Raw genomic sequence first — 25,495 nt, 5'->3', positions numbered from 1 at the left:
ATATAGATGAATTTATGTCAGAAAAAGGAAAAGTAAGGAACAATTAACCTGCCCATGTCATGGTTTTTGAAAAGTCTGTTATTGTCAATTTGAGTTATATTGTAGATGAAATGTCCCATGGTTTTCTTTGTCATTTCATGGCATACTAATGATAGGAATAAAATCATGTTTCAGGGACTATGCAAAAAAAAAAGATTAGAGAACAAATTTACTTTATTGCCTAAATTTCATCAGCTTGCTTGAGTTCTGAGATAATCTTCTACAGATAAATGCCACACTATTGCTGATAAGAGTGAAAGACAAATAACAGTGCACATTTTAAATGTCACGTACTTTGAATCTTACACCATGCTCTTATATGTGAATCCATATGAGACAAAGAAAATGCTAAAGAAATGTAGTGCTTGAGGCTTACATTCTGGTGCTGCCAGTCTTGTTGATGATTACAGATTTTCCTGTCTGATCCACATTGTGATCCAATCCAAAGTAAGCTGCCACCCGGTGGACCAGCATCCTCTGATAGGAAGACATCTGGGGGAACTTTTTGTAATGGTTACTGAAACACAGTTAAAAGAAAGAGTGGAGTCAGCACTTTCACTTCTCCAGAGTAAATTTTACAGGTACACACACCACTGTTCTTTTGCATCCAAACCACTAAAGCTCATTGAATGTCAGCTCCCCATTGTCAGATGAAATTTCCACTTGCTATAGATTCATTGATTAAGCTGCAATAAGGGTCATTGTTTCAGAGTCGCACATCACTCTTGCCAAAGAGAACTTAGTGTCTATTGAAAAATATTCTGCTTTAAACCATATCACTACATGCACTGAGCCAGGCACAAGACAAATGATGTGATCTAACACATGACTGCAAATGTCTATCTGGAGAGGTGTCATTACCCAGTTTACACCAAAAGCAACACAATTATTTCCAGACATAACTGACGACAGCCAGCTGGAGATCATCAAAAAAACTGTAATAAAAATGAAAAGGGTCGCTTACTGTATGCTAATTAGTGGCCCCCAGTTTATGACCATTTTGTCAGAAATTTAACAAGCAAGAGCACCACATGATCCAAGTCACGGTTTGCATCAGTGTCCAATTCCCTCCTCCAATACCATCTTCATTTGACCAGTCAAAAATCATGTTAAACAATGCTTTATCTGTTCACTCCAGAAGGAATAATGAAACCCAAAATACTAAACTAAGACACATTATAAAGTTTGCCAGCATTGCAATTCACATACTTGGTGTCACCAATGAAATCAATAATTTCCTGCTCCATTTTCAAGAGTATCAGCCTGTCCCTGCAAAACAAATGTTAAAATAAAAGTTTTCAGAGAGTTTGCATTTCCCAAGGACTTTAATAATATATTAACTGCCTGGTTGGCTTATTTGTGCTTACAAATATATAGCTAGTGTATCTTTGAAAACTGCTAATCATTTATTTGCATATTATTTCTCTATATTCAAGATTATCTTGTCAGGGATTTCATAATTTCTTACTGGTTCTTAAGGCTGTTTATGGCATGCAAGGTATTAGGACTGCAAAGCATGACATATAAAAATATGTTTTAACTTAACTGGAAATTAGAAGGTCAAAGAATTCAAGTATTGATTTTAGATAGTTATGTAAACAATTTGGAGCATCACTGATTGATTTAACCTCAGTCATTTTCACTCTCATTTTCTTTTTGCTTATTAGTCAATTATCTTTTTATCACCAAGAGAGTAAACCTGGTGTTAACTGGGTGTTAAGGCCACCTGCAAAAAGTAAAATGCAAGCCACTAGTAGGAAATAGAAATGCAGAACATTGTCTCTTTAAGACACACACACACACACACACACACATACACACTACACACACACACACACACACACATTCTACACACACACACACACACACACACACACACACACACTACACCTGCCTTCTTAGAAGTTGTTTGGATTGATAACTTGGTAAGATTCTATTTGAACCTACTCAAAATAAGAGGCTTAGTTAATAATTTACCTGGAATTATTCTTTAAAGTGTTAATCAGAAACTCGTGTAAGTCTATGCCTGTGGAATCCGTATACTCTTGGCTGCAATCTGCAATAAACAGGATGGAGTTGTCAGGAACGATGGTGGCAAAGTGGGCCAGAAAAGGATTTGTCAACCTTTTTCTTTCTGCTCAGGTTTAAATTTGAGATGAAATGACTGCTATGAACATATTCCTTCCCCCAAACCTGCAACCTGACAGGATAGCAGTAGAATAAAAATGAGTTTGGAGAATTGAAGGGCTCCTAACTGCGGAGACGCCTCCATGTCATTGGAGGGGAAGGGTTCACGCACGGGTGCAGTGTGGGGGTGCAGGCAACGATCACGCATGCTCTCTGCGTTGGAACCAGACAAGCCTTCATGTGACAGGTGCTCCCAGCACACGGAGATCTCACAAGTTTGAGACCCCACAACACCCGTTTTCTCTTAAAACAGAGAAAGTTAAAAAAACAAAAATTCTATTCCAAGAATATCTAAAGATTGATTTCTACAAAACCGAGGAGGGCATTAAATACCTCCACGTCTCTCAGACCTCCTGATACTAGATAAAGCTTGTTTTCCAGCACTGGCTTAATGATCCAAACTGCTTTTCTCTCTGTACACCTTGAGTTTTGCATAGCAGCGTCAGAGACAATCTTACAAGCAGTAATGTAGTTATAGAGTGATGTTAAGAGGGACTGTCATTTCTCAACAACTTATCAGATGCTGGATTCTTTTATCAGATACTTAAAAAATACCCCCCAAAACAGCCTCTTCCAGGCCATGCATCTAAGGGACTCTTCTTCATGTGAACTTGTTATACTTTGTACAATAATTTGTATGACAACAATTTAATAAGTCTGGACTATAAGCCCATGGATTTAGGAGGAATGTCTCATTTTTTTGGAAACTATTTATTGAAGTAGAGTGATACTTTTAAGGGAAAATCAATTTTGACCATAGATGTGAACAAGATCAAAGTCTTCCACGTCAGGTAAGATGTCATTCAGACAGCCCATTGGAGTATCCATCTGTGCTTTGGGGACTCTATCACTCATTGAAGGAAAACCATTAATACAAAAAGATGTCTGTTGAGACTGTTTTGGAAATGGGGTGAAATATGAGGGAGAGTGATGGAGGAGGTGAATCTGATAAATGTACCTTGTAAGCATGTATGCCCATGCCACAAGGAACCTCCCTTGTACAACTAATTCAGAAGAGTGAAGAAGATGTGGGAAAGCTGCTATTCCAGTTGCCATGTGTCTATTAAGACTTTCAACAATCCAAGTCAACTGTTCTAATAAACCTGGATTTGAGATTATACCTATATTACACCCTTTATAGATACTGGTCCTTGGAAAGAAGAGATTTCATTGTGAATCCGAAGAAACATATGTTTCTAAGAACAATCAGTCTGGCTTCATAGATGGACTGTGAGAAGAAAACCAAGTTCATATCTTTTACACACACACATACTACACACATAAACTTGTGGTGTCTGCCAGGAGGTGCAGATTTGGGTACCATCTGGACTGTGATCTGCTTTAGGTGTGCCCCAATTGAATACATGAAGAAGACATGATCACATTCACCTTTGGATAACATTCTGATCTTGGGTTTTTCAGAGGTTTTATCTTTGTTTTTATCCTTTTCTTTTTCTCTTTCAGAGTCATCTTTCCTAGATTTATCCTCCTCTTGCAGGCTGGGGAAACTGGAAAGCTGTAAATGAATTGATTCCTGTTGGGGAGAAAATATAATAATTTAGGGCCAGATTTAATCATCTTGATCTGGTTTCCATTTTGCAAAGAGGATATTAAGTACAGGAAAATGAAAGCCAGGAGCAGATTTCTCTCTCTCTTTTTTCCTTCTTGAATGGTTGAAAAAAGTCAGAAAAATAATTGCCCTGTAAGGTGAATTGAACTTCAGAAGTCAATGCGAGGGCATGAGAAACATCTAGTATTAAAACTTTGCCTCATGAATATTAACTTTAATCAAATTAAATTCCTGTAGATCACAACTAGTATTTTCTCTACAGGTTTATTTTTAATTCCTCTGTCAGCAAGATTACATCAGAGCTACTGTCAGGTCTAAAACAAGACTTCTTTTATAACTCCTAATAAGGAAAAATTGGCAGAAACAAAGATAGACAGATTTTTAAGAACCATAATTACACATAAAACAGACATTAAACCCCCAATAGCAGTTTACAATAAAAACACTATCATAGAACTATGTCAGTGATGATATCTACTACTATCATAAACTAAATGATGTAACAATAGGAATTCCAAGCATGGATTAACGTAATTTGTTTGAGATAGCACTAGCAGATCATTATAAGTTATGGTTAAAATAAGTGCTGCTTTGTAGAAGCAAATTGTATTTCTGTTAATTATATATAAATATAGTTTTAAAAAGAATAGTGTCTGCTAACTTGTTCCAAAATAAAAGAATTATCCTGAATTGGTGATATGATTGGTATAATATCAACCCTTTGCAATACTAGAACTGGACTTAACTACTGTGTGCTAAAAAATCATTATTTTATATGAATTCACATCTAATAATCATTTGTTTCCAAATATGTTCATTAGTTTGAAGAAAAATGAGCCGAATAATGTTTTCTGTGATTTTTTTCTTTTTGAATAAAATATGCTATGATTAAAACTATTGAAAAAAATCCTATGCCCATTTGTTCTCATGTAAGAGATCACTTGGTAGGAAAGTCTTATGCTGTAAGGGCCAAATATTCCCAGTGACTGTGTATCTAAAAGCAAAGCTAGTATGGGATCTCCCTACATGTGACCAGATGCTCACTCATGACATGGGAACTTGACTCTCAAGCACTCTCCAAGCAGGGGTTCATAATGATATGGTATAAATTTTGATAATCTAACAAGTGTAAAACAAAAGTTCTCTGAAGCTACTACCTCTCTTTGTTTGAGAGGGACCCCATTATGAACTTCTGGCTTGAATAGAGTCATTAGGTAGAGGGGGGGAAATATGATGTAGAGAATGAGGTAAAACTTGTTCTCATAAATATTTATCTATGCTGTGTTTTATGAATTCTCTGTATTTATCCTGGAGTAGGACATAGCACAAAGTATGTAAAACGGATTGTAATTTGGTGGTGGACATTTTTTATCACATGGTTTGAAGCAGCAAGGTCTTAATCTGCAAGGATTCCCATAGGTTCTGGGGTTAATTGGCTTCTTGTGATCAGGAAATACTGAGCATTGCACACTAAGAAGACATAGATGGGCCTGTGATGAGGTAGAATGAATTTATCAGCTGATGAAGAGGGAAACTCTGGCCCTGGGACCATGGTCTCATTCTTTCTTCAAAACCAATGGAACCAAGCAGCCTCTGTAAGTTTAAATCTAAAATTGAAGAGGCTTGGAAAGATAAATGCAAGAGCACAGGAAAAAGACATCCACTACGCAAAACAAACTGATGTCATGTGTTGACAAATACTGTACTCAGAAAAGAAAGAACAGCTGTATTTTCTATACATAAAAACACATTAATGTGTTGAAAGAACACACAAAAGTGCTTAGAGTTGGTAAAAAACAATCTCTTATTTTTTAATATTTTTATTGATATGCTCAATAATAAAATACAAGTGTTAAAGAAATACATTGGTACAGGATAAGTTTATATCCAACAACAGTAAGAGAATGGTTCAAGTTGCAGAAATACACTGGTAGGCAAGTAATATAACATTAGAAAAGCAAACTTCCTTTCACTCAAGGAGAGACTCAGGTGTGGGTCTGAGATCAAGTAACACAGGCAGAAAGGGTCCCACAGGAAAATGAAGGCAATGCTCCAAATAATGTGGCCATACAAACACCAGGAAAGGGATAAGATCCATGTACTGTGCACTTCTGCCACTGTTCTCTGGGATTTAACCCACATTTTTTTTCTTTTTTTTTTTCTTTTTGTAAGTGCTGTTGATATCTAATGAAGGCATTGAATCTAAGCTCAAGGACAGGCTGCTTTATCCTCTTAAGAAAGTAGCATAGCCTCTTGATGACATGTGTGTATGGGTGGATATTTTCTGTGAGTCCCATGTTCCCACCATTCCTCAGCTAACCAAAGAAAAGCAGGCAGGCTCTAGTTCTCCCTACAAAGCTAGTCTTGTTTCCCGAACTTGGAATCAGCAGCAACAAAGCACCGTTTTCATCTTAGTTCTCTGCACCAATGGTATGGAGAAACTAGACTTAGGTCGAGGATGGGTACTATGATATAGATAATCTCTTACAAAAATTCACCCTATGTCTTGTCAAAGGAGACAAAATGCAGATTGAGTCCAGAGAAAGCTATCCTACTTTGCCTGGCATTAGAAGTAGGAAACAACTGGGTCATTACTTCTCCCAGAGTCTGTCATTTCTCAGAGTGAACATAGGGCATGTGCAGTACATTACAAGCCATCAATCAACATTTAATAATACAAGCCATGATATTCACATTATTCCCCCCTTTCAATCTCCATTAAAAATAGAAAGCACAAATAAAATGCTGAAGGAAAGCCACACATTTCTCAGAGCCCAAGTAAAATAAAGCATGTATATGAAACAGAGTAATGGCTACTGAATGATAGCCTGTCTGTGCCTTAGGACATGAGTAGCATGTCAAGAAAATGAAGCTAGGAAAAAAAATACTCTTAGGACAAAAATCTATAAGGAATTTATTTTTGGTCCTTTTAAAGAAAGTGCTCTCAATACTCTCTGAATTGACAAACAGAATTTAGAGGGTTTCAATTAAAGTAAGAAGAGAAACATGAAACAAAAGCAAACACAAATAATGATATCATAATCAATTTTCCCTCCCTTGGGCACAGACAAATCATTTTACAAATAGTCTTGACTGCTCTCAGCCTCTGAGAAAATAAGCAAAATTTCGGCAGCAAGACTATTTTTATAGAAAGTTAATGTGATGCCTAAAAGGCAAATGAAAATAAATAAGATGTGAAGTTTTCCATTTTGTTATGGAAGAGTTTTGTTGGAATTTAAATTTTAGACCCTAAACATCTTTCTGCAAGGAACAAAAATAAATGTAAGGGTATGCAGCAATATATTAGTAATATCAAGCTCAGATTCATTTCTGGACAATATTTTGCAATACCAAGAAACTCCATCATAAGCCATAAAAGTATTTCTCCAATGTTCAGTGGACCTTATTCGTTATTCCTTTAAGTCTCCTATGAGCCAACTGCTGTGTTTCTTATAGGCAAGTGTATTTTGGGGAGTTGAGGTAAGTCATCTCCAAAAAGGAAGGAGATGGGGTAACTTGGGACTTATTTGGTTCAGCCTTATCAAGAGAGAGAGCCTTTGAGGAAGTTCAGCACTACTGTGGTTACTTTTTAAAGTATTAATCTAAATTCTTTTGAATTCCTTCCCATTTGCAGTGTTCAGAGAGTCTGGAAAAAAAACAAACGTAATACTCTGTAATAAACTTCAAAAAAAAAAAAAAACCTCTTGGAAAATGTCTCATCAATAGAAGATGAAGCAAGTCAATTCTTTCTTCAGTTTGGTATTTTCCCCCTCCAAAACACTGTAGTTAAATGCCCAATGAAGCATCATGCACACAAAGACAACTCCAGCTCATGCAATCAACAATACTGACAGGGGGTATACCTGATCCTGAAGACCTTCACCCCCTGGTCTGGCCGATGACTCCTCACAGACTGCAAGACTCCGGGTCAGTTTACCTTTTCCAGCTCCTGACTGAGGTTGGGGTTGAGAAAAGGGAAGGAATGGAAAATAAAGGCATAAAGAAAAACAAACAGAAAGGCTTCTCAGGCAATCAATCAACTCATCTCCAGGTTCCCAAATCAAAGTTTTTTACATCCAGGCTCAAAGACTGATGCTTGCTTCTGTGTCTAGCAAGGCTAAGCATCAGATCTTTTAGTATTTTGCTGAGGATAGAGGGAAGCAGGATTCTATGGGTGAACTGAGGAGACAATTGTAGCTAACTGTGACCATCCCATCGGGGTACATGAGATGATGAGATTTCATGAATATATTAGGAGAAAGAAAATCTGCAAAACTACTTTCCCCTGAAACTAAGTTTGGAGAGGCTTTGACTGGGAAGATATATGAAAGAATGAAGTATGTGTGGAGAATAACTGTACTTGTTTACTTCAAGACAGGTTTCAGTTACTGAAACTAAAACATTGATTCCAAGTTTTATTTAAAATGAAACAAACCAAGTGGTTCTGTGTTTAGTAAAGCAGTACCAAATCTCCAAGCAAAAAAAAAAGAGGCTTAGATGTACATATGCACAGCTATTTAGACTCAAAAGAATCATTTAAATGAGAAGGCAAGATAGAGAAATCATACAAGTGCAACTCTTGATATCTGAATTGTAAACCGCATGTTGAACTGAGATGAGCAATGAATAGTTTAATAGATGATAGGATCTCAAGAGAGACTCTCAAACCTTACCTTGGATTTTCTTCTCTCTTGGTTCTGAGCTGCCAGCCGCCTCTAGGTGTTAAAAACAAAAGAGAACAAACAGTAAAGCCATGACAGAGACAGAGAGTGGTATCATGATGTATAGCAGAGAAAGCTCTACAACAGCTAAAACTTTTAGCAACTTATTAAACACTTTGAACCTATTAATTTCTAGCTATTTCTCCATACAGCAAACATAAGAAAGGAGCAAAGCTAGCTTTAAAGGGATCACTATGAAGTTGCGAGCCTTATAGTATAAACTACTGGCATATAAAAAGAGTTAATACTTTTATAGTTTAGTTCATAGAAAACCATCAATACAGCCTGTTTGCAAGTTCTGTTCATATTTCCTCAATCCAATCTTTCCCTTGTAAATTACAGAATAGTTGATCAGGAGCTTTCCCCTCTTTCCTGGATCATTCTCAGCCTTCCCCTCCTTCTTTCTGGTATTCTGACTCTATAGGTGGGGTTTCTTAGCCTTAGGTTTCTAGGATAATAAGATTTAAACCTCAGCTTGCTCTGAATGTCAACAGAGCTCATGTCTTTGGCATTTCATAGCTGTGAGTTGACATTACACCTTTCCATGAAATAGCAAATCCATTTCTAAAATTCCGATAGCCTAAAGCTACCTCTGACGAATACATAGACAACACCAACTGGCCTAGCAATCCACATGGGAATGCTGTGGGGGAATTTTGGCAATTAACTATGTTTCATAGATAGTATTCATTTCAAAATGCATTCTATACTGGGATTTAATCTGGGGAAATACTAGTCTTAAGAGGCATACTAGTCTTAAGAGATTTCATAATCATTATTTCAAGTACTTGAACTCCTACAACAACAACAAACTCTTTTGAATGTTCTACAATTAAAGGAAGCAGCATGCAGTGGATTGACACCCAGGGTCTCTGCAGGCTTACCTGTAATTCCAGCTTCTCCTCTTCATCCAGACTTTCTGATTTTACTATGCCATTCTCTGGAGCAGCCTCCTGCTCCGTCCTTCCTTCCTCTACTATGACTTGGTTCAGGTCTCCTTGCTCAGACATTCTCCCAGATGTAGCTTAAAATAACAAGGTGTTATGCCCTAGAAGGTTGCAGTATCAGAAAATACAATCAATGCAGGTGAAGTGTTTATTGTTATTCTTGAGACATCTCATTTCTCTCTGTGCATTCAAATTCAAATGAACAGCACAGGCATTGTACCAGCTTTACACAGAAAGGAGGAGCAAGGCGAGATGAGACACAAGATGCAGGTGCAGTTTCCCATCCCCTTCTCAGGCTAACAGGCACACACACTTGTGAATACACCTTCTATCAAAATGGACCAGCAAACCTCTTAGTGGAGACAAATATAACTCCCACCTAACCTCCAGTGCCCACGTCCCATTGCAAAGTAGAACAAGAAAATGAGACTATATCTCTAACTCCTGAACAAAAGCCTCTCAAATTCTGAAGCAAGACCTAGTACTGTCATCTGTAGCATCTCCAAGATGACTCAACAAATATTTTTATGGTTCAACTATAGAAACACTCCCTGAGGTACAAGGCATAGAGCACACTTTTCCAGGTTCAGATCTCAACCAAAGAAACAGTAATTCAGTTACAAATTTGGCATCTAATTTTGGCAGTATACCATCCAGGGTCAATGTTTTCAGGCTTCAGACTGACAGCTGCATTATTAAAAGCCTAAGCCAGGCTCCTGTCAGCTGTCTTGGCTTCAGGCTCCTGTGGAAGGAAGACGGTGGCTCTGATGAAGCCTTCCTACTGCACTCCATGCCCCTAACCGACTACTATATGGACTGCAAATGGCTCTTCAGTGTGAAAGCCTGTTCTTTTTCCCCTCCCTACCTCCACAAAACCCTTGATGCCTATTCACTCTCTGGTGTGCTGTCAAATGAGAACCATTAAGAATTTGACATTTATTTCTTCCTCAGTTTTTAAGTGATATGCAAGAGAGAGAGAGTGAGGGAGGAAGGAAAGAAGGAAGGAGGGAGGGAGGGAGGGAGAAAAGGAGAAATGGACAAAGGGAGAAAGGGAGGAAAAAAGTAAAGGAAGAAATGGTTGAAGGGAAAGAGAGAGCGAAGGACACACACACATACAATACACACACAGAATATAGCTCAGAGAGCAGGTTCCTTCACAAACTCAAGTAATGACTTGTTTAATTGTTACAATGGCAATTATTACTGGACAAATCAGTGCTTTGATATGCTTCTCTGAGAGTATTTAATTACAACTGACTAGTTATCTGCTTTTTGAATGGAAATAAGCAAGAGAAAAATCTACACCACAGCAATTTTTATTGGTAATCCACTAAAATCTACCGTGACAGAACAGATGGTATATAATGATCCTTTTGAAGTATACGGGCTCATTTGGCAAAGGATTGTGGGAATGCAAAAAGAAAAGTTTCCCTAAAGAACAGTAGTTCAAGTCTGTAAGTGAGCGAGTGCTTTTCAGGTTGGGAAAGTTTGAAGATCCAGCTCAGTGGCATTCAGTGTGTGTGGTTAACAAAATAGAAAAAAAATAAATAAATCTGTTCTCCAAGGACACAGCTTGTTTCTCAGTGTATTGGGTAGGGGGAGGAGAAAGGACTTTTGTCCTTTCTTAGATTCTTTTTTAGCTCATTCAGAAAAAAACTAAAAACAAAAACAAAAATCTTTAAACAGATCGTGACCAGATTTGAAATGGAATTCATTAATTGAGCACCAATTTTCCAAACTACAAGCCAGCCAAGTCCCTGATACAGATTCTGTGCACTCATGGTAGTTTTATTCAGTGATCTATTCTAGGCAAAGAGGTATAATCATGTAAGAAAGAATGAAGCAAGGACAAAGTGGCAGCCAGACAAGACCTTTACCTTTCCCGTAGAGTTCTTGTTGTAGGTCTTGGCGACTTACTAGGCAGCTTCTGTTGCTCCTCGCCGGAAAAATCCACACAAGTGATCCCAGACAACGGGTGTCCCATGTCCCCATTAACAGCTCAGAATACCCATCGCCATGCGGTGCCCTTACACTGTTTGACACATCATCGTCAACCTGAAAAACACACAAAAAGTAAATAATAATCATTGCAACATTCATGGCAGCGCAAAGCACAAGATAAACAAGACAGGGTTTCTAACACTAATGACCGGCTTCCAGCAAATCAAGTTCGTGGCTTGATCCAGCTCCACCTGTCTCAGGGCTGCTTGCTTCTTCTCTAATGAAGGCTACAGCCTGCTGTTCAAGTTAGAGCGGCACCCACGCAAGGAGCTAAAATTAACAATTGCATTATGCACCGAAGATTACTCACTTCAATTTTAACCTTTTTTAGTGAAATCTCGCACTTTGTATTAAAAAAAATACATAAGCTCGTGTGTTTGCTTCAGTGAGAGTCAAGATCACCTCTGAGCAAAAAAACTTGACTTCTTTTTTTTATTTTTAAAACCAAAGCCTTAGTCTTAATTATAGATTAATAGGATACATTTTTAATTCTGTTTCGGTGACTACTTTCTTTCTGAGACTTGCCTTCCTGTAGTATCTTTAAAGGCTTTGATTTAATGAAGTGATATCAATAAAGTTTCTTCCTTTCTTTTTTTTTTAAAAGAGAATGATGAAAAAAGAAAACTTTTGTAATGGCTTGGCTAAGGAAACATTGTTTTCACTCCACTTAGCATTCGGGAAGAATTGCTAATATTCCCATTGCATGATGAACACAATCTATCTACACCCCTTCCTTCTCAACAGCACTGCTCTGCCAGCTGGGTATTCTTTTTTGACAGCAAAGAAACCTTGTCATAGGGGTGCAACAGATTTGCTAACTCCAAGCCTGTTGAAAACAATCCATGCTATAATGTGCACTTGCTTTTTCTCGCGACTCCTACAGGAGCAGTGGCAAAGACAGCTTGAATGCAAACATAGAGACGGGCTCCTAATAGCGTTTGCCAACACTAGACTGCAATCCCCTGCCTTTCCCTGGAGTGTTCCTGGGGCACACCCGCTGACTCCTCCGGCTCACACACCTCTTCCTGAGTATCTCCAGCCACGAACAAACTGGCTGTGTTTTAGTTATTTGGTCTAAAGTTTGGAAACCCAAGTGTAATTAAGCATGGCTGGATCCTCACAGGGTTGTTGTTGTTGTTGTTGTTTTTTCTTTGTGGGTTTATTAACAATGTCTTTGGTTGCAAAGCCATTTGCTGTGCAAGAGGAAAATGATTTGAAAATACAATCACCTTTACAGTCAATAATTTCTCAATTTAAATCACTTACATTAGTCAATATTTCTGGATATTTTTTCAAAATCTTGTATTAAGATCAATACTTTAGCTGTAAAATCAGGTCATAGGTTGTTAGAAATCATACAACTCTGAAGCAGATATGCATTGAGAATTAAATGGATGGCTAATCCACATGATTTCAAGTCCTCAGTTTTGACCAGTTTTCACACAGTGATTGTAACACCTGGTATTAAATAGAAGCCACCATTACTTAAAATTAGTGTCAACTAACAAGCTCATTATCAAATTTGTCTTGGAAAAAAAGTTAGATGAAATGACCGAGGTGAGATTAAAACTACCAAATGTTTTGGGGATTCTGTTTTTCTTCCCCCCTCATTGAACAAAGTTGTCAAAAATAATTGCAACCCTCTTGTGTCACCCCTTTTTTGCCATTCATGTTCATGTTTGGACATTGGCCTTGATTCTGGCAGGTGAATGGCAATGCAGTTTCTAGTCCAAGCCTTCCTTAGTACATTATTCCAGCATCAGTAGGAGGATGCAAGATATAATTCTTCCCATGAGGAAAGAACAAACTGGTATTCACGTAACTAGCTCAAAGTGCTAACAGCCTGGATATATGTGTGTGCATAATTACCAGGACACGTTTTGAAATAGCATCGAGCTCTAAAGTCAGAGAAGTATTATTCTTGCCTGCCTGAATCATAAAGTCATCATCCAGCAAGATAAAAGAGACTATGGGCATATGGGAGTGAGCAGAGAGGAACATATGGATCACAAATATTTTAGTAACTGATTAAAATTGTGCTCTTTGCTAGAAGAGCGTTGCCAGGAATCCAGCCTTTTCCTAGCAATCTCCACTGTTGCTCAGGCTCAGTCTCTTCTAAGTCCTCTCATTTTCACACACATAAAAATGAAAATAAAAACCCAGACCATATTCAAGAAGTGCTTTTTTCTGTAGCATTTTGCTAAAAAATTTATCTTACTTACTTTTTGTTTTCATAGTTGGAATTTCTCATTATAAGTTTTTTTATAATGAGAAATATTATTTAACCACTTGTTTTAATGCCATTGATGGTTGATAAGAGAAGCCATGGGAAATTGATTAACAATATCACCAGCTATTTAGAATAAAGAAAATGAGAAAGATAATTGTTACTTATTTTTATATTTATGCTTTCTATCTTGCTTTGGAGTTGAAAACAATAGCAATTAGAATTTTAGGGATGAATTGGCAAATAAATGAATGGATCTGGAAAGTAATTATAATTATATATAATATGTATAATATATAATATAATATTTTATATTATAATAATCATATAGTTAAGTAAAGTAAGTCTCGTATATAGAAGCTATAACTATATTTATAAATGTACAAGTAAACACATGCAGGGTAGTACAGAAGTGTATAAAGTATATTAGCTGAAGCATGGTAGTTACAGAGGAGAATTCAAATAGTATTACTCCTTAGAAAAGCAAACTCATAATCCAAAAGAAATGAATGCCAGGAAACTGTCACTTGAAAGGTGTGTATGGGAAGTCGTCGAGGGGTAGAGGTTAGATGAATGAAGAGAGAAAGGGATGAGAAAAGGGCATAGTCCAGTGCATAGTCCAGGGCATAGTCTATGAAAATTGAAGAGAAGAGCTGGGTTGGGAGAGAGGGAATGGAAGAGGATGAATGCTGACATTGGTCAAGATACATTATATAAATAAACTGATTTGTTGAATGGTAACACCGTTGTACAATTATTTAAAGATAATAATATTATAATAAAAAGAAGTGTGAAGATGAGGAAAAAAAGAGGCAAAGGGAGAAGGTACAACATTAAACAGCAAATGTTGTTCCATTAGCACCAATAAATTAACTCTCTCTTAACTGTGTGTGTGTATGTGTTTGTTTGTGTGTGTTTGTTTGTGTGTGTGTGTGTGTGTGTGTGTGTGTGTGTGTGTGTGTGTGTGAGTTATATATATTGATCACTGTGCTGCCAGGAAGGCAAGTCAAGACCTAGCTTTTACGCAAATTCCAATAGTGATGTAATCCTCAAAGAATCTAAATGGAAATTAAAGTTGAATTCTGTATTCCTTGTGAGAGTCACAATACTAATACTAAAAATTAACATAGAAATGCTTAATCTTATCATACCTAAATCAATCTAAATATGGAAGGATAAAACAATACAGCCAAATTTTACTCATCTGGACAATTAAAAAATTTCCTCTCTTGGGGGAGGGAAGGGATAGTGGGAGAGCAACGAAGGAGGGGGTATCAATGCTCGGCATGAAATGTACTCATTACCTTACTCATGTAACTGTAACCCCTCTCTACAATATCTTTACAATAAAATAAAATTTAAAAATTTCCTCTCTACTCATACTACATGGCTGGTCACAGCTATGGAGATAAAAAACCTCTTCTATACTGCAGTGACAATGGTAATTGGTTTATTTTCCAGTTAAGGTATATAAAGTCTGCGCGATCACCTACAACAGTTATTCTCCTGAGGTTCTACAAAGATTTCTAATATGCAAGGTTATATTTAAAGAGAGTAAAAGAAAAATGGGCTGTGATCCTTGATGAAACCAGAGTAACAATGGCATGAACAGAACTACAGATCAGAATTTTAACCAAGTCTAACATTTTCCCAGTGACAAAAAATAAATAATCAAAGGGAAACTTTCACATAAATTTAATTTTTCAAAGAAAGTCTTATTCTCTCATATATGTACAAGAAACATTCAACCAGGAACTTAACATTGTAATTAAACTCTTGGTCAGCTCAATAGCTAGGCATTCTGGAGTCATCATGAAAATGGAAAAAAATACATTTAGGAGAAGAACTTGCTATCTGAGAAAAGGGATTTCTGATTAAAGGCTAACTTCTATAATCCTAGTTACTCAGGAGGCTGAGATCTGAAGATCATGGTTCAAAGCCAGCCTGGACAGAAAAGACCCTTTTATCTCCAATTAACTATCAGAAAACAGGAAGTGGTACTGTGGCTCAAAGTGTTAGCTTTGATCAAAAATAGAGCTAAGGGATAGGGCCCAGTCCCTCTTTCAACCCCATGACCAACAACAACAAAAAAAAAAAAAAAAAAAAAAAAAGAAAAGAAAGAAAAGAAAAGAAAGAAGGAAAAAAGATTTCAGGGTTATGATTTTAAGGAACTGGAGTGCTTTACATAAATATTCTTATTTCAGCTTAGTTTAAGAACAGAAAAGCTCAAAAGCTATGTACATGTGACCAGACAAGTTGATGCTGTAATATGAACCCCAAGATATGGATACAAGAGGTCTTTCTTTGTTGTTGTTTTTAATGTACTATGTGAGTTTTTTTGTTTCCTTTGTATGTTCTTCCCCCTTTGATATATCCCCTTGATCTCGATACCCTGCATCTTGTATATACATTTATCTGATTTGGGGAAGGGAAGGGGAATAACAAAATGCTGAAACAAGGATATAGGACGACCCATTGCAACAATGATACCCACAAGAAACTATGCTGGAAATGAACTTTACAACTTCGGGGGTAGGAGTGAAGGAGGTATAGGAGGGAAGGATAATAGGAGAAAAACAAAGGAGGAGGTAAAAATATACTCATTACTTATGTAACTGTAACCCCTCTGTACAGCACCTTTACAATACAATAAAATAAAAAGACTCAAGCAGTTTAAAAACAAAGAACTCAAATGAAGAATTGCCCCTTTTTCTGCCCAGTCTGGCTTCAAACTATGATCCTCAGATCTCAGCCTCCTCAGTAGCTAGGATTAATGGTGTGAGCCACCAGCACCTGGCTGAATTTCTTTTTTGCACTATCAGAAAATAACCTCTGCCTACATTTAATAAATTCTAACAATGACAAGAATTAATACAAAGCTTCAGATGTAAGAATATTTCTGTAATGATATGACTGACTTCTACACTACAGGAGGTCTAATGTCAAGAAAAGCATCTAAAGAAAAGTGCTTCCTTTTTTTTCTAATCTTTCTAATGAGTCCTTACTGAGTGTCTACTGAGATGTTCTCCATTATGATGTTATTCAGGTCAACACAATTTCTTTTGAAATGATTTTTTCTTCCTGAATATGATATGAATATAAATAAGCAAATCAGTATATACAACAAAAGATCAAAGTCAGAAAATGATAGTACAAGTGGAGAAACTGGCATTCTCTTTTACAAAACTTCTTCTGATATGTCGATGACACATACATGGATGGATTAAATCTATGGATATAATCTGCCCTGCCCTACTTGCATAGGTACCCAAATAAATTGTATCCGCATTATCTGTTGGCAACTTTTTGACAGTCTTGAGGTTGGTTTTTGTTTGACTAAATGACTACTGTATTTACACCAAAGAATTGCAACTGGCCTCAACTTCCACAGTCTATGCCAGCCAATCACCACCTTGTTTCCAACAATTTGATATTAAGAAATAAGTTTTATTCACACATGCAGAGGTGTCATTAACTCCAACCAGTTATTAACTCTAACCAGGTGTAAGCGTTCAAGAAATGTGAAAGTACTAAGAACTAAAGATGTAAAGCTAGTCTACCTGACATCCAATCCAATGATGCACATAAACCTATGACCATACAGGGTAAGGGTCAAGAACAGATTTTTTGACGGAGGGTGGAGGTAAGGTTGTTGATCTATTTTCACAAAATGCCTTTTTCTTTCTTTCTCTTTCTTTCTTTTTTAAAATTCTATTTATTTATTTACTTATTTATTGTCAGTCATAGGGCCTGAACTCGGGGCCTGGGCACTGTCCCTCAGCTATTCAACTCAAGGTGAGCATTCTACCATTTGAGTCACAGTGCCATTTCCGGCTTTTTCTGCTTATGTGGTGCTGAGGAATTGAACCCAGGGGCTCATGCATGCAAGGTGAGCACTCTACCACTGAGCCACCTTCCCAGCCCCCTCTCTTCCTTTTCCTTCCTTCCTTCCTTCCTTCCTTCCTTCCTTCCTTCCTTCCTTCCTTCCTTCCTTCCTTCCTTCCTTCTTTCCTTCCTCCCTTCCTTCCTTCCTTCCTTCCTTCTTCTCTCTCTCTCTCTCTCTCTCTCTCTCTCTCTCTCTCTCTCTCTCTCTCTCTCTCTCTCTCTCTCTCTCTTTCATTTTTTTTTGTCAGTCATGGGGCTTGAACTCAGGGCACAGTCCCAGTCCCTGAGCTCTTTTGCTCAAGGGTAGCTCTCTACCTCTTTGAGCCAAAGCTCTACTTCCATTTTTCTTGTGGTTAATCAGAGTCCTGCCCAGGCTGGCTTTCGTCATCCTCAGATCTCAGCCTCCTGAGTAGCTAGGATTATAGATGTGAGCCACTGGAGTCGTTAATAAATGTCAATTTTAATGTCCCTAAAATAAATCTAGACTATATTTACCTAACCTAAGCAACTGATTCACAGAATAATGCAAGAGATATCTACCCATTTGTGCACTATCTTCTTCCTTGCAACCAGCAAAATCTAAAGAGAAACTATAAATGTACCTTCTGATGATGGATGCATGGTAGCCCCTGTCTTTATACTTCAGTTTCATAGAAGCTTCTATACATATGCCCACTCTTTTCAAGAGTCTTCAATGTCCATATGCCATAGACAACAGAAGGTCCTAAGATTGTTTGCAAGCTATCTGCCTAGTTTCTGGCCTCCACATCTAAAGTACATAGTGCTCATTTTTTCCAGTCCTGGGGATTTAACTCTGGGCCTGGGCACTATAAATGAGCTTCTTTGTGCTCAAGGCTAGCACTCTACCACTTGAGCCACAGCACCACTTCTGTCTTTTTCCGTGTATGTGGTACTGAAGAATGAAACCCAGGGTTTCATGCATGCTAGGCAAGCACTCTATCATTAAGCCACATTCCCAGCCCCATAGTACTCTTCTTTCAGAGGCCATGTGGAACACATGCCTACATGATTCCCAGATAAGTATGCTCTGGTTTTGTGCTTTGTTTTGTTTGAGAGTAAAATATTTTGTGTGCATGTATGCCAGTCCTGGGGCTTGAACATTGAACACAGGACCTTGGCACTGTCCATGAGGATTTTTTGCTCAAGGCTAACTCACTACCACTTGAGCCACAGTTCCAATTCTACCTCCTGAGTAGCTAGGATTACAGGCATGAGCCACTTATTAAACAATTAATTAGATCATATACTGCTATTACATCACAAGTAACTGTTGTAATGGCCGGGCACCGGTGGCTCACACCTGTAATCCTAGATACTCAGGAGGTTGAGATCTGAAGATCATGGTTCAAAGCCAGCCTGGGCAGGAAAGTCTATGAGACTCTTATCTCCAATAAACCTCTCAGAAAACTGGAAGTGGTGCTGTGGCACAAGTGGTAGAGTATTAGCCTTGAGCTGAAGAGCTGAGAGACAACACCCAGGCTCAGAGTTCAAGGCCCATGACCGACAAAAAAAAAAAAAAAACAACCAAAAAACCAAACAAAAAAAACCTGTTGTAGGGTGAGAAAATGGAGAAGCCACAAGTTGAAGGATCCATCTTGGATCCTTTATTAAAAGTCTGATGACTGCATGGTACACTCCTGTCTTAAAGAGGATAAACCAGCAAATACACTTAACATTGTTAGAAAACTGAGCCATGAAGACCAGAAAGGAAAGAACCAAAACTATATCAACAAAGCAATTCAGCTCCAATGGAGAGCTGAAGTGGAACACCATGGTGACTGGAGAAGAGCCAGGAGCCAGGAGACAGGGCATGAACTTGGAGAAATGGGGGCATGGAGTAAAGACACCTGAACTGGTCAGGGACTATATAGTGTCAGGTCAGGGGACAGAGTCACAGGAAACTCCCACTCACTGGCACTGGACTGACAAGTTTAGTAACCTAAGCCACGTGCCCATCCTTGCCTCCAGAGATTCAGACACACCCATCACCTGGGAGCTAGGGGCTTCACCTTTCCCCAGCATGAAGACAAGATGCCAGACCCTACCATCCACCATGTGGCCATGATGGTCCTGGCCAGACCCGATCAATCTATCTTATAACATTCAGATTCAAGTTTCTCTCCCTGATCGCACATTCCAGGATTTCATACTTCAGCAGTACTCTCATTCTAAGTCAGATTTCATTCAATACCTTTCCAAATACTGGAACCTTGTGGGTAATAGTAGGTAACTTTGCTAAACTAGGCAACTTCAATAATCAAATCTTCTAGGATTCCCAGGGCAACCCGAGTACTCCTCTCAGTATCACTGTCCTGTGTTTGAGTACACTAAGAATAATAATTTTTAATATGGGAAAATAAAATACAATGAGCCTCTGGCTTGGTTCCCACATACCAGAACTCTTGCTTCCTCTAAATTCACCCCAATATAATCTTTCTTAAAAAATTTTCTTTTTGTCTTCCTGTCAAGAAAATAACCCATTAGTAATTTTCAGTTATTCGAACTGGAGATATCTTACAATGGAACAAAAGCTTAACACAGAATTCATGTTTTCTATCCTGGCTTATATGGTTCAGAAATATAAAATTCATCATCATTTCATGATAATAAAAGGTATTTTTACAAGGGGAGAAGAAATATTAATTTTAAAAAAATAATTGGCATATTTGACATGAACTGCTTTCTCCTTTATTCTTATAAGAATTTCTTTTTTTAGAAAAGCATCTGTCATTGTTAAACAATGAAAATTAAGTAATGTGACGCAGTTACAAGTACAGGAGTGGGAGCTAAATGTTTAAGTTATTAGAGTCTTTCTCAGAGAAGAGATACTTTCAAAAAGTGAATAAAAACAAAGAAAAATTCAATTATTAACAGCATCTGATTTTTGAAATAGTCAGAAAAGTCATGCTGCTGTGTATCCTCCATGTAAACTAGAGAAAAATAGGACATTTCCACTACTTGTGGTATTTGTTTTTCTGCCTGTATAAGTAGTATTGGGAACCAGAAAGGACTATTTCAGGCCTTATAGGCAAATGGATCTCGAGTTAAGTTAATGGCAATGAATAAACACAGAAGTGAAATCACTCCTGTGATCTCATCTCCCTTTTCCTCAGCAAAAATAATCAATATGTTTCCCCAAGAACAAAGAAATGTAAGGATACTTCCTCCAGCTCAAGAGGTACAAAGTGAGTTTGAATGACCTGCAATTTTAGGAGCTGTGACTGAGTTGTACTGTATCTTGTTGTGGGACTTGAGGAGACATTAAAAAGTCTTTTTCATTATACAGGGAGCTTTAGGCTATGCTCTTGTGTTAACATGTTGATAGAAGGCTCTTTATACCAAATTCAGCACCCACATCAAGAAAGCAACAGCTGCCTTTTATGGAGTGCTTACTACATGGGTAATTGAGACCGAGTGTTTTACATAGTATGACATTTTATCCTCACATCAACTATATCTATTTGGTTAGCTTCAAAATTGCCTGCCCGCCTGTCTTGTGCCTTTAGTGTTAATTCATCTGGCTCATGTCTCTTTAATCACTGGATCCCTTGGCAATGTAGATGAGTCAGTCTTAGCAAAGTTCAAAATTTTGACAAAACAGTAAAATAAAAAACCAAAACCAAACCAAACCAAAACACCCAACCCACTGTCAGCACACTATTATGTAAGTCACATAATTATGAAGACATTGCCCTACTTTATATATAGCTATATTACTTCTAATACTGGGATCAGTATCTGGCATAGAGTAGGATGTGTTGACTCAGTGTGTGAAAGGGGACTTTCAAATCTACTTGGAGTCCAGTCAGCAGTGACTTCACTATTTTATCTTTCACCACCTAACCAAGGCATCTGACTATTTAGAGACCTATGAACCAATGCAATGAAGGTTTAATTTTTCCACTTAAATTTAACCAGTCTTCAGGTCAAAGGGATTCAAGGCCAAAAACAGCATGCCCCTGCATGCACAGGGTTCCAAAAGGCTTTGGTCTGGGCTGCTGGGCCTGTTCAGTGAAAAGAGTGCTGCAGCAGATTTCATGGGCCTTGCTTGTATCTTTTATGGCTTGTAGAATGTTTGCTGCAGACATAGAAGAGATGGCTCTTAAAATTGAAGGAACTACCAAATGCATGACAGAAGTCATGGGACTAATGGATTCAAGATCAAAGCAGCCAAAGGACCAAGGCAAAAAAATGAAAACAATGCACACGTTGCTCGTGGCAGACTGAAGGTACCTCAAATCCTTCTTGGAGCTGATTTTACAATAGCAGTGATTAAGAAAACTAATAAATATAGCTAACAAAGAGCAGAGACAACCAAACAGACATTCTCGTGAAAGGCACAGAGGGATTGCTCAATCCAGAACTAAACTCACTTACATAAGTTTCTTTGAGCTTCTGGTCCTTTTTTGAGTTTCTTTTTTCCGTGAAAGGAATGGCAAAATTTATTCTCTAAACCTGCCTGATCATCTAGACCTGGCTCACATCTCCAGATGAGAAAAATCCCTGAAAGGTAGGTGGTTTATGTTAGGATTTCTCCCAAGGAAGAGAGGAATGGAAGGGCTCTTTCCTTGACTTCCAAGCTATGCTCCTCTGAATGGTCCTGTGACACTTCTAGTCTTTCTGTCACTCTCAGTTGCTATCCGCCATTACTTAGAGATGGGATGGAGTACCATTTCCTTCAGGCACTGTGGTCTTCTTACCACCATATCCAGGATAACATACCCTTGTCATATCTGCCAGGTATGTCCCTTCTTAACCACTGGAATTTTGTTGTTGCTGTTGCTGTTTGTTTTACTTTGTATCCAGACTATTTAAGACTTCCACTATTCAAAACTACATTTTGGTACCACCACAGGCCCAGTCATGAAGACAAAAGAACCACTACATGGAAATCAATATATTTGTTAAGGAGAAACGTTAAGCGTTCAATAAAGAATCCCTACTACCTTCAGAGGGATATCCTGCAAGAATGGTTACTTGAACCACTACATACATAAATCTGACTTGTCATTGGCCAAGTTTTATTAATTCATTTGGCAGCATTGTGAGAAGTTGTGACCGTCACAGTCAGACTTCTACAGGTTTAGTCAAATAGAACAGGCTAGAGAGAAGCAACAGAGCCACCTCTGAATGGGCTGAAAAATATCCAGATCAGGAACTGAATGAACAGAAAAGATCCAGTTCAGGATCTGGAGGTTTTAAGAAAAGGTAGCAGAGCATTTCATCTGATCTGCTCCACCACTTCCGATAGATGAGGAAGTCAGCCGGGAGAGCTGCAGGAGCCGGGTGACTTCAGGAGGAGGACTCTCTGAGGCTCCGGCATGAGATCAGTATGGCTTATGACATGTGAGGTATGAAAGAATGTCTCTACACGTTTATATATCCAAACCATGAAGGGTTTGGCTTGTGTTTGGGTTTGGCATAAAAATATTCCACATGATAGATGTCAGCACTGAATTCTAAGTTGTCTGAACAAAGGGGCCTCAGGGCAGTGTATACTCCAACTCTCCTTCATGTGGAGGTAGGACACAATCTATACAACTTTGCTAAGATGACAAATAGATGTGACCCAGGGAAGAAAATATTTCCAAGAACCTCACAACACATTAGGGAGAAGAATCTAGGTTGTTACAATGTGTCCAGGGCCCAACCAAAAGATAATTTCCTACTTGATCCATCTGAATGGGTATCTGTCTAGTTGTATGAGGCATCACATGGGCTCTACAGCCATCTATGACCATGATGTTTAGACCTCAGATGCCCTGTTTGAGATATCAACTGAAGGATATATATGGTTAGTCACTGAAGGATAAGGGCTACATTTAAAATGCTGCTTGTCTACTGCCATTCAGTGTTAAGAACTGTGATCATATGACTACTCTGCCTAGAAGGATCATGGGACCAGTCATGGCAACATATTCTAGCTACTAGAAGAGGAGGAGAAAGGAGAATCGCCATTTGAGGCTATTCCAGGCAAAAGTTAGTAAGATGAGATAGGTCTAAGGGGAGGGGGAGGATTAAGAGTACATGATAGGGTTCCCAGCTACTCAGGAAGAGGAGGTAAGAGGATCCTATTTGGAGGCTAACCAAAGGAAAATTAACAGAAGAGTTTACCTGAAAAGCACATGAACATTTTTTTTAAAATAATAGGTCTGGCTCAAGTGGGAGGACACCCACCTAAGTGTGAGGTCTCAAGTTCAATTCCAGTTAAACCATGTCCCCCTCACACACGCAAAGTCGATAGGGCCTGATGGGACCAGGCCTACCCTGATTTACACCTGACTCATAATTTTTATAAAAGCAAATCACCCATTTACAGGTAAAAAAAATCTATGAAAGATGCTCAGGCATCTCCACCCTCTTTATACAAAACTCTCCCACCAGATACATCCATCCTGGGAAGCTACAGTCAAGGAACGCAAAAGTTCCCAGGTAGACATTGCCATGTCTTTAACTAATAAATAGATATTAGCAATTTAAACAAATGACAGCCAGTACAGGTCTGTGAGTTAATAGAGCCTGCTAGCATCACCTGTTACTATGGAAACAGAGAAAGCTGGTCCTCACCACCTTCACACTTGAAGTTACTGAGAAACTGTAGATGATGTCAGAAAGCACAAGGGCATTCTGTATTTGGTTGATGAGAAATGTTGGTGATTTTCTTTAAATTAGGATTTTTAAAAAATAAAATAGTCTTTTTCAAGCCAAACATGTACCACCCTGCATGCCTGTGATATCCTAGCTACTAGGGATACAGAGGCAGGAAGATTTCTACATCAGCTAGGGCAAAGTTAACAAGACCAACTCTTATAAACAAAATATAAATACAACACCTGGGATAAGGGGGTGCCAGTGGCTCCCACCTGTAATCCTAGCTACTCAGGAGGCTGAGATCTGAGGATTTGCTGTTCAAAGCTAGCCAGGGCAGGAAAGTCCCTGAAACTCTTATCTCCATTAAACCACCAGAAAACCAAAAGTGGCACTGTGGCTCAAGTGGTAGAGCACTAGCCTTGAGCTGAAGAGCTAAGGGACAGCACCCAGGCCCAGAGTTCAAGCCCCATGACCAAAAAAAACCCTGGGGTGTGTTTCAAGTACCAGATCCTTGCCTAGTAAGTAAGAGGTCCCAAATACATAAACAGTATCTTAGCTGGATATTGATGGCTCATGCCTTTAATCTTAGCTACTCCGGAGGCTGAGATCTGAAATTGTAGTTGCAAGCCAGCCCAGGGAGGAAAGTACTATGAGAATCCTATGTCCAATTAACCACCAAAAACTCTAAGGGAGAGCTGTGGTTGAAGAAGTACATTTGCCTTGAACGAAACAGTAACAGAGTAACAGATTGCAGGCTCTAAGTTCAAGTCCTAGTACTGGTGCACAAAAAATTTAAGTGTCCTTTTGTACTTCTAGCATCCTTCTGTCTCCTCAAATTTTCAGCCTATTTCCTCCAGACTCCTGCTCACAGCCTGGTTGAATCTTTTGTTTTGCATAAACAGTGGATACTCTTATTGTCAGGACTGTGACTTCTGAGAGGCCAAGTTAGCTGCTTTGTCAATTTGCTCAAATTGCAAACAAATTCATCTTTCCTTTTTATAATTTTTGTCTTTTACTCTTAATGGGGACAAAGAATTGAGACCAGTGACAACCTCAGATCTAGGGGGTCCTGATGAACAATCCTACCAAGGAAGGAAGGAAGGAACGAACAAATGAAGGAACGAAGAAACAAAGGAAGGAAGAAAGGAAGTGAGGGAGGGAGGGAAGGAAGGAGGGAGGGAAGAAAAAGGGATGGTGGAAAGACAAGGAAAGAGAAGAAACTACATTCTTGTAACAAAGTAGGACAAACTGATCCCTAGAATGGAAGATGGGTATCAGTTATCACACCAAAGAATAGTAATATAAG

General features: G+C 38.4%; 1 protein-coding gene across 12 annotated transcripts in view; it reads right to left on the bottom strand.

Annotated features, from left to right (window-relative positions):
- The window catches only part of Arpp21 (cAMP regulated phosphoprotein 21), a 172,894-nt gene that overhangs the window by 112,326 nt on the left and 35,073 nt on the right, over nt 1-25,495 (bottom strand). For 6 of the 12 annotated variants that reach the window (XM_070006563.1, XM_070006570.1, XM_070006571.1 and 3 more), the window contains exons 1-9: nt 11,606-11,675; nt 11,342-11,519; nt 9,402-9,565; nt 8,470-8,511; nt 7,660-7,749; nt 3,616-3,760; nt 2,017-2,095; nt 1,249-1,308; nt 416-556 (exon numbers count right to left, since the gene is read on the bottom strand). In XM_070006563.1, the coding sequence (XP_069862664.1) occupies nt 416-556; nt 1,249-1,308; nt 2,017-2,095; nt 3,616-3,760; nt 7,660-7,749; nt 8,470-8,511; nt 9,402-9,527 (683 nt within the window). In that variant the 5' untranslated portion in view covers nt 9,528-9,565; nt 11,342-11,519; nt 11,606-11,675. Of the gene's footprint in view, nt 1-415; nt 557-1,248; nt 1,309-2,016; nt 2,096-3,615; nt 3,761-7,659; nt 7,750-8,469; nt 8,512-9,401; nt 9,566-11,341; nt 11,520-11,605; nt 11,677-11,775; nt 12,097-25,495 lie in introns of those variants that run through there. The other 6 variants (XM_070006564.1, XM_070006566.1, XM_070006567.1 and 3 more) reach the window with 3 other exon arrangements.

Source organism: Dipodomys merriami, unplaced genomic scaffold (assembly GCF_024711535.1).
Source record: "Dipodomys merriami isolate MVZ:Mamm:240054 unplaced genomic scaffold, mDipMer1.0.p SCAF_7, whole genome shotgun sequence".
NCBI lineage: Eukaryota > Metazoa > Chordata > Mammalia > Rodentia > Heteromyidae > Dipodomys > Dipodomys merriami.
Note: the sequence above shows the minus strand (reverse complement) of the source record. Positions and strands in the feature narration are given on the sequence as shown.